At 45.1% G+C, this 12,691-nt stretch overlaps 1 protein-coding gene across 1 annotated transcript in view; it reads left to right on the forward strand.

Moving 5' to 3' along the window:
* The window catches only part of FAM186A (family with sequence similarity 186 member A), a 59,635-nt gene that overhangs the window by 40,604 nt on the left and 6,340 nt on the right, over window positions 1–12,691 (forward strand). The window contains exons 4-7 of the mRNA XM_036019042.1: window positions 1,032–4,627; window positions 4,808–5,635; window positions 5,924–6,544; window positions 7,577–9,333. Coding sequence (XP_035874935.1) covers window positions 1,032–4,627; window positions 4,808–5,635; window positions 5,924–6,544; window positions 7,577–9,333 — 6,802 coding nt within the window. The remainder of the gene's footprint in view (window positions 1–1,031; window positions 4,628–4,807; window positions 5,636–5,923; window positions 6,545–7,576; window positions 9,334–12,691) is intronic.

Raw genomic sequence — 12,691 nt, forward strand, 5'->3', positions numbered from 1 at the left:
TAAGAGTTGTTAATGCATGTGACTTTGGGAAGAATGTTATTTCAGGGAATGGATGCCTTACCTTCACTTTTTGAATAGATTTTCTGGATATAGAATTCTTGTATATATTCAAAGTATAATTCTTTCAGCACTTTGAATATATCAGCCCACTGCCTTCTGGCCTCCATTGTTTCTGATAAAGAGTGAGCTGTGGTTTCCCCTGTACCTGATGAGTCTCTTTAGATTGTGGTAAGTCATTTTTCTCTTTTTTCTTTAAAGATTCTCTCCTTGTCTGGCTTTCAATGGTGTGACAATAATTTGTCTAGGTATGGATTATTTTGTATTTGTAATAGTTAGAATTTGCTGAATTTCTTGAATGTGTAAATTAATGTTTTGTTTTTGTTTTTTACCAAATTTGGGATGATTTAGCCATTTCTTCAATTACTTTTAATGTCCCTCTCTCTTTTTCTGGGCCTTCTTATTATTTGTACATTGGTATGCTTAATGGTGTCCCACAAGTGTCTGAGGCTTTGTTTATTTTTCTTTATTCTTTCTTTTCCCTGTTCTTCAGATTAGACAATTTCTACTAATCTAACGTCAAGTTTGCTGGTTATTTTCTTCTGTTAGTTCAAATCTACTGTTGAACACTTATGGCTAATTTTTTTTTGGAGGGGGAGATAGAGAGAGAGAAACATCAATGTGTGGTTGCTGGGGTCATGGACTGCAACCCAGGCATGTACCCTGACTGGGAATCGAACCTGCAACACTTGCTAATTTTTTATTTTTGTTATTATACTATTCAGCTCCATTTATTCCACTTGGCTTTTCTAATTTCTATCTCTATTGATATGTTGTATTTGATGAGTAATTATCATCAAATAATAATAATTTGCTTCCTTTAGCTATCTGTTAATTTACAAAACAAACTTGATTCCTTTAGGTATCTGTTAATTTACACTAACTTCTTTAGGCTTAAACATAGATAGAACACAACACAGAAGAAGAAATGCAATCTCATTATTTTGTGTTTCATGTTTTTTTTTTTCTTCTAGCGACCAGAGGTACTCTATGGAAATCTTGGAAAGAAAGAGTTATAAAGCGACCTGCAACAGCCCATGCTTTAAGATCAGATCAGATGATTAGTGATGAATTCGCAACAAATACAAAGGTTTCAGAAATCCAAGGTATGCTACAGGAACTTGTAAAAACTGCAATGTTCAATAAATTGGAAAACAGTGCTATTAAATATATATCATCGACAATAAAAAACCTTTCTATAGCATTGAGTTCACTAAAGGATGAATTAAAAGTTAACTTCCAAAATGCCAATATGTATATGAATGAGATAAGTGGAGGAGAAAAAGAGGTCTCCCTAAAGATAATACAAGAGCTCAGTAAAGAAAATGAAATGCTTCAGCAGAAACTTCAAGATGCAGAAGAAAAATGTGAACAACTTATTCAATCCAAAGTGTCAACAGGGTCACTCACATCAAACTTGAAAGTATCACCTGAGCCTTCTCCACAATCATCCACGACCAGTAGCAAGGCTGATAAAGAAGAGAGTATAGATAGTATTTTAGCCAAAGAGTTTGAAAATAGTATGGAAGAGGCCCAAAGCAAGGGTACCAAAGCCTCAGGGATCAAGTGGGACTCAGGTATTTTATACACAGCCCAAGATGAAATGACTCCAGATTTAACTGAAGAGCAATCCCTTCTACCTGAGAAAGTAGAGAAAACACCTTCTGAAGATATCACTAAAGGTAAGAGATCACTGAAGAAAGGTGATGTCTATGAGAAAGGTGGGACTGATCAGTATCAATCACAGAAAACAGCGAGCGCAAAGAGCCCATATGTGCAGGAGACCTCTGGATCTACTCTGAGTGATGAAAAAGGTAAAGAGATAGTCTCAGAGACCAAAGTTGATCACCACTTTGAGCTACCAGCACTGGAAAAGAAGGGTAAAGAAAGAAAATTCCTTTCTGAAGCCAAATCAAAGTCATTCACTGAATCAAAAATTCAGCGTGTTTCTGCTGATTTCCCTTCAACTGACACAAAGAGCCAAGATGGCAAAAGTGCACCTAATGTATGGGACCGACTCAGGAATATGAAACTTGAACATATACTTGAGAAAAGCCAAATTTCTTCAGAGATTCAAGAGAAGCCTGCCACAGAGTCAACGGACAAAGAAAGCAAAAGTGATATGAGTAGCCAAGCACAGCCATACATTTCCACCCAACTTGATCGTCCCTTTGAGAAAGTAAAAAGGAAAGGAAAAAAACATCACATCTCTCCAGAAACTACCATAAGCAAAGAAGGAAAAACTGCAGAGAAGGACATGTCAGTTTTCGCCAAGAAGCTCAAGTCTCATGAACTTGTTAAGCCACAATCTAGGGTAACTAAAGAGACTTCAGAATCTACTCAAGTTCTAGGAAGTTCAGATGGCAAAATTGAACAGAGTAATCTAGAAGACTTTCATAAAGCCATAATGGCTTTCTTAAAAGAGAAAATTGATAACACAGGAAAGCCTTTGGATAAAAAAACTGTGCCAGAAGAAGAGTTAATGCTAAAAAAAGCAGAGGTGGAGAAATTAGGAATCATAAAGGCAAAAATGGAGGAATATTTCCAAAATGTGGCTGAAACTGTGACAAAAATCTTAAGAAAATATAAAGACATAAAAAATGCAGGACACGTTGGAAAGAAACCTATTAAACGAAAAAAGGCAGTCTTACGTATGCCAGGATTGCATTCTCAGAAGCCAATTAGTGCAATGTCTGAAATGAGCTCCTTATTGTCATCTGTGAGCATGGACCCAGTCACTCACAGTGTGATACAAGCAATCTTGACAGAAATAGGAAGTGAAATAGGTGCTCCTGTAGCCTCAATAGCAGGGACAGGGCCTGAGAAGGAAAAACAAAGACAGGAGGAATATCTGCAAGAAGTTCAAGGAAAAGGTTTTGATATGGATCTTAAATACCAGTTGCCAGAAGAAAGGAATCTCTGGAAGACAAGCTATGAGATGACAAGGAAGAATTTGGATAAGGAAAAGGCATGGCTCCAGATGAAGGAGGGAAAGCAAGAGCAGGAGCTGGAGGAAGCATGGAAGGAATGGCAAAGACAGAGGATGCAAAAGCAGACTCAGCAAGATGAGAAGCAAAAGCAAATGGAAGAGGAGAAAGAGGAGCAGAAGCAAAAGCAGCAGCTGGAAGCATGGAGGCAAAAAATCAAAGGGCAAGGAATACTCTTGGAGAAGAACAAGGGACAGCAGATGGGGCAGATTCAGAAAGAAGTCAAACATCTGAAGCAAGAAAGTAGTTGGGAGGAGGATGAAGAGAAGCGGAAATCAATGAGAAAAGTAGAGGAACATGAAAGTCGGTGGCAGAAAAAAGTAAAGGAGCGGATGAAGATTAAGGAGGAAAACATTGAAGAACTTGGAAAGGTATTAGGCCACACTTCAGTGACGTTGGCTCCCAGATGGAAGAACATGTGGAAGAAGGCGTATCAGTTACAGAAAAGAAAAGAGTCGCATGTAAATCTTAAGACACCAGAGACTCTTGTTGAAGAGCACTCCATGCCAATCATTCCTCCCACCTCCACACAGTCTTCCTCACCTGAGCCCTTTCCTATTTCTGGAAAGTCTCCCACAAAGTCCATTGCTGTCATTCATGAGGAGGCCCCAGCACTGGGAATCACTCATCCCTCTCAGCAGATTCAAGCATTGGGGAGTACCCCTACTCCAAAGATGTCTCAGGGTTTAGGAGTAACTTATCCACCTGAGCAGGCACAGGCATTGAGGACTCCTCTCACTTTTGAACAAATCCCCAAATTGAAAATTCCTTTCAAACTTCAGAAGACACAAATACCAGAGGCCTTTCTTATGCAGCAACAAGACCAGGCATTGGGGACCCCTATTATCCCCGAGGAAAACCAGTCACTAAAGTCATTTCTCACATTAGAACAAGCCCAGGCAAAGCACATCCCACTAACAGCAGAACAGGCACAGATTTGGGGGGTCCCTATTACCCAAGAACAGGGCCACACACATGAGGTCATTCATATCCCTCAGTGGGCCCAGACCCAGGAAATCACATTCACCCCCGAGCAGGTCCAGACCCAGAGGCTCAGTCTCACTGGGCAGCAGGCCCAGGCTTTTGAGGTCACTCTCACCCCTCAGCAGGCCCAGGCACTTGGGCTCACTCTCACCCCTGAACAGGCCCAGGCACTTGGGGTCACTGTCACTCCTGAACAGGCCCAGGCACTCGGGGTCACTCTCACCCCTCAGCAGGCACAGGCCCTTGGGATCACTGTCACTCCTGAACAGGCCCAGGCACTCGGGGTCACTCTCACCCCTCAGCAGGCCCAGGAACTTGGGGTCACTGTCACTCCCGAACAGGCCCACCCACTTGGAGTCATTGTCACCCCTCAGCAGGCCCAGGCACTTGGGCTCACTCTCACCCCTGAACAGGCCCAGGCACTTGGGGTCACTGTCACTCCTGAACAGGCCCAGGCACTCGGGGTCACTCTCACCCCTCAGCAGGCACAGGCCCTTGGGCTCACTCTCACCCCTGAACAGGCCCAGGCCCTTGGGGTCACTCTCACCCCTCAGCAGGCCCAGGAACTTGGGGTCACTGTCACCCCTGAACAGGCCCAGGTACTAAAAGTCACTCTCACCCATGAACAGGCCCAGGAACTCAGGGTCACTCTCACCCCTCAGCAGGCCCAGGCACTTGGGGTCACTGTCACCCCCAAACAGGCCCAGGCACTTGGGGTCACTGTCACTCCTGAACAGGCCCAGAAACATGGGGTCACTCTCACCCCTCAGCAGGCACAGGCCCTTGGGATCACTGTCACTCCTGAACAGGCCCAGGCACTCGGGGTCACTCTCACCCCTCAGCAGGCCCAGAAACTTGGGGTCACTGTCACCCCCAAACAGGCCCAGGCCCTTGGGGTCACTGTCACTCCAGAACAGGCCCAGGCACTCGAGGTCACTGTCACCCCTCAGCAGGCCCAGGAACTTGGGGTCACTCTCACCCCTGAACAGGCACAGGCACTTGGGGTCACTGTCACTCCTGAACAGGCCCAGGAACTCAGGGTCAGTCTCACCCCTCAGCAGGCCCAGGCACTTGGGGTCACTGTCACCCCCAAACAGGCCCAGGCACTTGGGGTCACTGTCACTCCCGAACAGGCCCACCCACTTGGAGTCATTGTCACCCCTCAGCAGGCCCAGGCACTTGGGCTCACTCTCACCCCTGAACAGGCCCAGGCACTTGGGGTCACTGTCACTCCTGAACAGGCCCAGGAACTCGGGGTCACTCTCACCCCTCAGCAGGCACAGGCCCTTGGGCTCACTCTCACCCCTGAACAGGCCCAGGCACTTGGGGTCACTGTCACTCCTGAACAGGCCCAGGCACTCGGGGTCACTCTCACCCCTCAGCAGGCCCAGGAACTTGGGGTCACTGTCACTCCCGAACAGGCCCACCCACTTGGAGTCATTGTCACCCCTCAGCAGGCCCAGGCACTTGGGCTCACTCTCACCCCTGAACAGGCCCAGGCACTTGGGGTCACTGTCACTCCTGAACAGGCCCAGGCCCTTGGGGTCACTCTCACCCCTCAGCAGGCCCAGGAACTTGGGGTCACTGTCACCCCTGAACAGGCCCAGGTACTAAAAGTCACTCTCACCCATGAACAGGCCCAGGAACTTGGGGTCACTCTCACCCCTCAGCAGGCCCGGTCACTTGGGGTCACTGTCACCCCTCCGCAGGCCCAGGCCCTTGGGCTCACTCTCACCTCTGAACAGGCCCAGGCACTTGGGCTCACTGTCACCCCTCAGCAGGCCCAGGAACTTGGGGTCACTGTCACTCCTGAACAGGCCCAGGCACTAAGAGTCACTCCTACTCCTGAACAAGCCCTGGCTCTAGGGGTCACCATCACCACTCAACAGGCCCAGGCACTTGGGGTCACTGTCACTCCTGAACAGGCCCAGGAACTTGGGGTCACTCTCACACCTCAGCAGGCCCAGGCACTTGGGGTCACTGTCACCCCTCAGCAGGCCCAGGCACTTGGGATCACTGTCACTCCTGAACAAGCCCACACACTTGGAGTCATTGTTACCCCTCAGCAGGCCCAGGGACTTGGGCTCACTCTCACCCCTGAACAGGCCCAGGCACTTGGGGTCACTGTCACTCCCGAACAGGCCCAGGAACTCAGGGTCACTCTCACCCCTCAGCAGGCCCAGGCACTTGGGGTCACTGTCACACCTGAACAGGCCCAGGCACTCGGGGTCACTCTCACCCCTCAGCAGGCCCAGGAACTTGGGGTCACTCTCACCCCTGAACAGGCCCAGGCACTTGGGATCACTGTCACCCCTCAGCAGGCCCAGGCACTTGGGATCACTGTCACTCCTGAACAGGCCCACGCACTTGGAGTCATTGTTACCCCTCAGCAGGCCCAGGGACTTGGGCTCACTCTCACCCCTGAACAGGCCCAGGTACTTGGGGTCACTGTCACTCCTGAACAGGCCCAGGAACTCGGGGTCACTCTCACTCCTGAACAGGCCCCGGAACTCGGGGTCACTCTCACTCCTGAACAGGCCCAGGAACTCGGGGTCACTCTCACTCCTGAACAGGCCCAGGAACTCGGGGTCACTCTCACTCCTGAACAGGCCCAGGAACTTGGGGTCACTCTCACCCCTGAACAGGCCCAGGCACTTGGGGTCACTGTCACTCCTGAACAGGCCCAGGAACTCGGGGTCACTCTCACTCCTGAACAGGCCCAGGCACTTGGGATCACTGTCATCCCTCAGCAGGCCCAGGCACTTGGGATCACTGTCACTCCTGAACAAGCCCACACACTTGGAGTCATTGTTACCCCTCAGCAGGCCCAGGGACTTGGGCTCACTCTCACCCCTGAACAAGCCCAGGCACTTGGGGTCACTGTCACTCCTGAACAGGCCCAGGAACTCGGGGTCACTCTCACTCCTGAACAGGCCCAGGAACTTGGGGTCACTCTCACTCCTGAACTGGCCCAGGCACTTGGGGTCACTGTCACTCCTGAACAGGCCCAGGAACTCGGGGTCACTCTCACCCCTCAGCAGGCCCAGGCACTTGGGGTCAGTGTCACCCCTCAGCAGGCCCAGGCACTCGGGGTCACTGTCACTCCTGAACAAGCCCACCCACTTGGAGTCATTGTTACCCCTCAGCAGGCCCAGGCACTTGGGCTCACTCTCACCCCTGAACAGGCACAGGCACTTGGGCTCACTGTCACTCCTGAACAAGCCCAGGCACTTGGGGTTACTGTCACTCCTGAAAAGGCCCAGGCACTTGGGGTCATGGTCACTCTGGACCAGGCTCAGACATTAGAGACCTCTCTTACTACAGAACAGGCCTGGATATCAGGGGTCTCTATTACTCCAGAAATGGTTCAGGAATTATCAAACACTCTTTCTCTTAAGCAGAACCAAACACTGGGGGTCACTCCTTCCCATGAACTGGCTCAGTCATTCGGCACTGCTTTCACTCTGAATCTGGCCCAGGAATTGGGAGCTCCCATTATTCCACAAAATGGCTGGGTATCAGCTGTCACTCTTACCCCTAAACAGAAGAGGTCTTTGGGGCCCCCTCTCACCTCAGATAAAGCCCACATTTTAAGATATCCCGTTACCCCTAAGAAAGTCCAACTTTTGGGGGCTCCCTACACCCCAGGACAGGCCCACCCTAGGGATATTGCTCATATGTCTAAGCAGGACCTAAAATCAAGAGCTCCTCCCACTAATGAGCAGCTTTCACAACATTGGGCTGCTCCTCCTTCAGGACATACCCTGAAAGTGGGGACCTTTCCTGTTACTGATAAATCCATCAAACCAAGTGCTCCCCACATTCCTAAGCAATTCCCCATAATGGCTCCTTCCACTCTGAAACCATTTCAAGAATCAAAGATGTCTCTCCCCTCTAGGCACTCCATTCAATCAAAACCTAGGCAGTCTCTGGCATCATCATCTATTGCTGAGAAGTCCTCTATATTTGAGGTGTCTTCTACTCCTTTGCAGATATCAAGGTCTCCTTTTACCCAAGTCTCTGAGAAATCCCTAGCGAAAGGGATTGCTTCTGACCCTAAGAAGCTCCTGGTACCACCGACTTTTCCTTCCTCTGGACAGGCACTGGTTTCTAAGGGTCAGTCTGCCTCTGTGCAGTTCTTAGCACCAGAGGCCGGTCCCACCCCTGGGAAGCTCCCAGTATCAGGGGCCCCTCCAACTCCAGAACAGCCCCTTACACTGGATTCCCTTCTTAGCTCTAGGAAGTTCCTCAGAACTAAGGAGTCTCTGACTCCCCAGTCACCTCTTGCCCCTGGACAGCCCTTTATATCTGGAGTTCCACCCATCTCCTCACAGATTCCCAGTCTTTGGGCTCCTCTTGCTCCTGGGAAGTCCTTGGTACCTGGGGCCTCTTCTATCCCTGAGGAGCTCATGGAATCTGAACCCTTAACCCTCTCTGAGCAGCACCAGACATTTCAGCTCCCTGCCACCTATGAGCAGTCTCCCTATCTACAAGCCCCTTCCACCCTTGGACAGCATCTGGCACCATGGACCTTTCCTAGACAAGCCTCCCCACTATGGATCTCTCCCACCCCTAGGCATCGTCCAGCACTATGGGCCCCCTCAACCCCTGGAATGCCCCAGAAAGATTTGTCCTCTTCTGTCACTAAGAAAAGTCAGGAAAGATTGGCAATTATTTCTTCTCTAAAGTCCAAATCAGCATTCGTCCATCCCAGTGCTCCAAGCTCCAAAGTACCTCAAGCCCCTTTCACCACTAAAAAGTTCCAAATATCAGAGGTCTCTGACACTTCTGAAGAAATCCAGAGATTCCATGATCCTTTTGCTATGGAACAATTTATGACATTTCAGTCCTATCTCACCAGTTATAGGACACCAGGATCACAAACCCCTTCCATTGATGATGGATACCTTCCAACTCTCAGGAAGCCTATAACATCACTTCCTTCTCTTCCTACTCAACTACCCAAAACATCACAGATTTTGCATTCTGAATGGGACTGGAAATCCCGATTCCCCCCTATAAACAAGCCCTGCATAATGACTTCAGTTTCAGGCACCAAGAAACCCAAGATGATGGTACCTCCTTCCTCTCCCCAAGATCTCAAAGAGCAGAGGTATTTTGTTGACGTGGAGGCTCAAAGGAAAAACCTAATACTCTTAAATCAGGCTACAAAAACTTCTGGACTTCCTTCAGAGCTACACACAACTGCTAGGAATCTCATAATTGAGACATTTCATACAGACACCGTTCGGCTGGGATACCTATTCCACAAGTACATTGCCTATAGGCTGATCCAGCGTGCAAGGTAGATATAACTATTATATTTCCAGATTTCTGGTTTACCTGATTTCAAATATCCTTCTTCAATTCCCTGTAAGTACGTACATATTTGTCAGATCAGATGTTCTAAATATTCTCTTGTGGAAGGTCTATGGGATGGAAGCCTAATTAAGTTAGCAAAAGGAGATTTTTCTTTTAGAAAATAAGTAGTATATAACAATTTCATTTATACATATCTCTAGCAGAGATGCTAAGATAAATTTTGTGGATCATGACTGATCTCCAAAATACCAACTTCAAAAGTTTAGAGATGCTTCCAGTTATTCTCAATTTTTGTATCAGCTTGGGCTCACCAGAAGACATGATTTTTAAAATGGGAGATGGCAGGTAATGTATAAGGCATTGCTGTGGCAACCTGACTGCTGGAGTGACCTGGAAGAAACAGGTAGTCATCCTGATTTTTAAAAATTGCAAATATTAGCCCTGGCCAATGTGGCTGTTGGGTTAAAGAGTCGTCCTGTACACTGAAAGGTCACTGGTTCGATTCCCAGTCAGGGTACATGCCTGGGTTGCAGGCCAGGTCCCCAGTTTGGGGCACGTAAGAGGCAACCACACATTGATGTTTTTCTCCCTCTCTTTCTCCTTCCCTTCCCCTCCCTCTAAAAAATATAAATAAATAAAATCTTTTAAAAAGTAATATATAAATTGAAGTTGAAATTATCGCAAATAGGTCAGGGAAAGTACATCCTTAGCATTTGTGTTTTGAAGTTGCCAACCTATTATTTTGGGGAAATATTTAAAGTTTAAATCACAAGAAGCCAAACTAAAACCTATAATAGAAGAGGTTATTAATTATAGAAACAACTATGTTACTTATTCAACAGATATTTATGGTAACACTTATTGTGTACTAAGCATTGTTCTAGGTGCTAGGCATATAGCAGTGAAATGAAACAAAGTTCCTTGTTCTCACAAAATTTACATTTTTGAGGACAGAATTCACTTGATAACTAAGGATTGAAACAACAAGGAGCAAAAGAAATACTTATCCAAGATATAATCAGAAATTTTAATTTCAAAGCTTAAATAATCTTAGCTTTGTTGGAAAATGTTTTACTCTATACCTGTCTTTAGTTTTCTCTTTCTAAATGGAATATTCCTAGTTTTTGCAATCTGTTTTTACAATTTAACACTTTTATCCACTTGAGAATTTTAAACAACATGTTCCTGGTCATTCTCTAGTTGTCTTATATCTTTTTTCCCTTTGTTATATTTAAATTAAAAAAAAACAAGTATTACATTCACCTGGTACAATATTTTAAAAATGCAAATGATGGGGTGAAAAAGTCTCCCTAATAGTCCTATCTATAGCCTTCAGGCCTCTACCCCAGGGCTACTAATGTATGTGCATTCAGAAACATTTTTTTCATATGTAGAAAAGTACATATGCTCTTTTATCCCCCTTTTTACATATTTTAAAGTTATAACATTTGATTTTTTTCATAACTTAACTTAGATATTGAGTATTAGGTAACAGGTTCTAGTACATAAAGAGTCTACTCATTCATTTTATAACTACATAGTATTCAAAGTCTGGATTTACCAGAATCTACTTAACCTCTGATTGATATTTATGTTTTCAGTATTTTGCATTATAAAAATATACTTCTATGAACAATCTTGTGCACACTCATATATATGTATGTATATTCCTAGAAGTAGAATTTCTGGATCAAAGGGTGTTTTATAATTGTGATAGATCTTCAGCAAATTGCTTTCCAAAGAGGTTGTAACAATTTACATATTGGTCAATGTTATAAAATAGCATTTCCTCACATCAAGACTAACATGAACCATTGTAAAATTTTTTTGTTCATTGCCAACAGAATAGAATAAAATACAGTATTTCGCTGATTTAATTGTCATTATTTTTATTATGGGTGTGGTTAAACATCTTTTCCTAGACTTAACAGCCATCTGTATTTTCTGGGAAGACACTATTAAAATATTTTGCCCATATTTCACGTGGGTTGTCAACTTGCTTTCTAAAATTGATTTGGGGACTCTGATTAAATATTTGGAAAATTAGTCCCATGTCTGTGATATAAATTGCCAAATTTCCCCTACTTGTTTGTGTTTTAACTCTGCTTTTGGTGGGTTTTGCTTTGTAAAACATTTTGATTTTAAAAATTCTTTCTTGGTCTATTTTAGTACTTTCACTGCTGGTTATTAGTTTTTTATGATGCTGCATCTTTGTTGCAGTCATTAATAGTGTTTGCCAGTACTCGTCAATAAGATGTGAGCAGAACTGATGTGTGTCATTTCTGTGCTGAGCTTGTCATTGTCTGTTTGAGACTCTCCAAAGTTTCTGTTGCCTCTAGCATGATAACCTACAATGTTTAAGGTGATGACTGTTCTGTTAGCCTGTGTTCCTGAGAGTGTACAATGAAGCTCTCCTTGGTGAACCCTGATGGATTTGTAGTATGAACAGAAAGTACATTTTATTTTTAGCTGCTAAGATTTGGGGGTTATTTGTTAAAAAAGGAAAATCTAGCTTATTTTCACTAACACAGTCTTCCTATCCAAGAGTATGGTTTAACTTTCTTTTTGTCCAGGGTATGTGTGTGTGTCCTTCAGGAGCATCTTAAAGTTTTCAAATAGCTCTGGTATATTCTTCCATAAGTGTATATCCTGGTAGTTTTTATTGTTGTTACTATTGTAAATGGAAATTATTTGTATAATGACATTAACTTTAGTTGAGTTCTGATGATCCACTACCATCAGACCATTTCTCTCTATCAATTTGGTATGCAACCATCTTACTGTATTCAAGCATGTGAAAGTTTTTCAATTAATATTCTTAAGTTCTCCAGGTATGTAATCATATTACCTACCAATAATAATTTTTTACATTTAGAGTTTCCAATTTTTACACTTGATATTAGCCAAAAGGCCGAGAAGCGACAGAGTTTCAATTTTTTTAAGATTTTAATTTTATTTTTATTTTTTAGAGAGGGAAGGAAGGGGGGGAGAGAGAGAGACAGACAGACAGACATCAGTGTGCGGTTGCTGGGGGCTGTGGCCTGCAACCCAGGCATGTGCCCTGACTGGGAATCTAACCTGCGACACTTTGGTTCACAGCCCGCGCTCAATCCACTGAGCTATGCCAGCCAGGGCAGAGTTTCAAATTTTTAAACATGTAATTTCTCTCTTGAATTGGTTAGTGCCTCCAGGACTCTGTTCAAAAATATTGGTAATATGGCTACAAGACCATCTTCATTCACTTGACTGCCCTGAGTAACAGCTGTGAGTGCCTTTCCATGGCCCCATGAATTCTTTTCTAAGAAAAGTTCATATTCAAATGTTTTTAAAGGATCATCTAC

The sequence above is a fragment of the Phyllostomus discolor genome, chromosome 2 (genome assembly GCF_004126475.2).
Source record: "Phyllostomus discolor isolate MPI-MPIP mPhyDis1 chromosome 2, mPhyDis1.pri.v3, whole genome shotgun sequence".
Classification (NCBI taxonomy): domain Eukaryota; kingdom Metazoa; phylum Chordata; class Mammalia; order Chiroptera; family Phyllostomidae; genus Phyllostomus; species Phyllostomus discolor.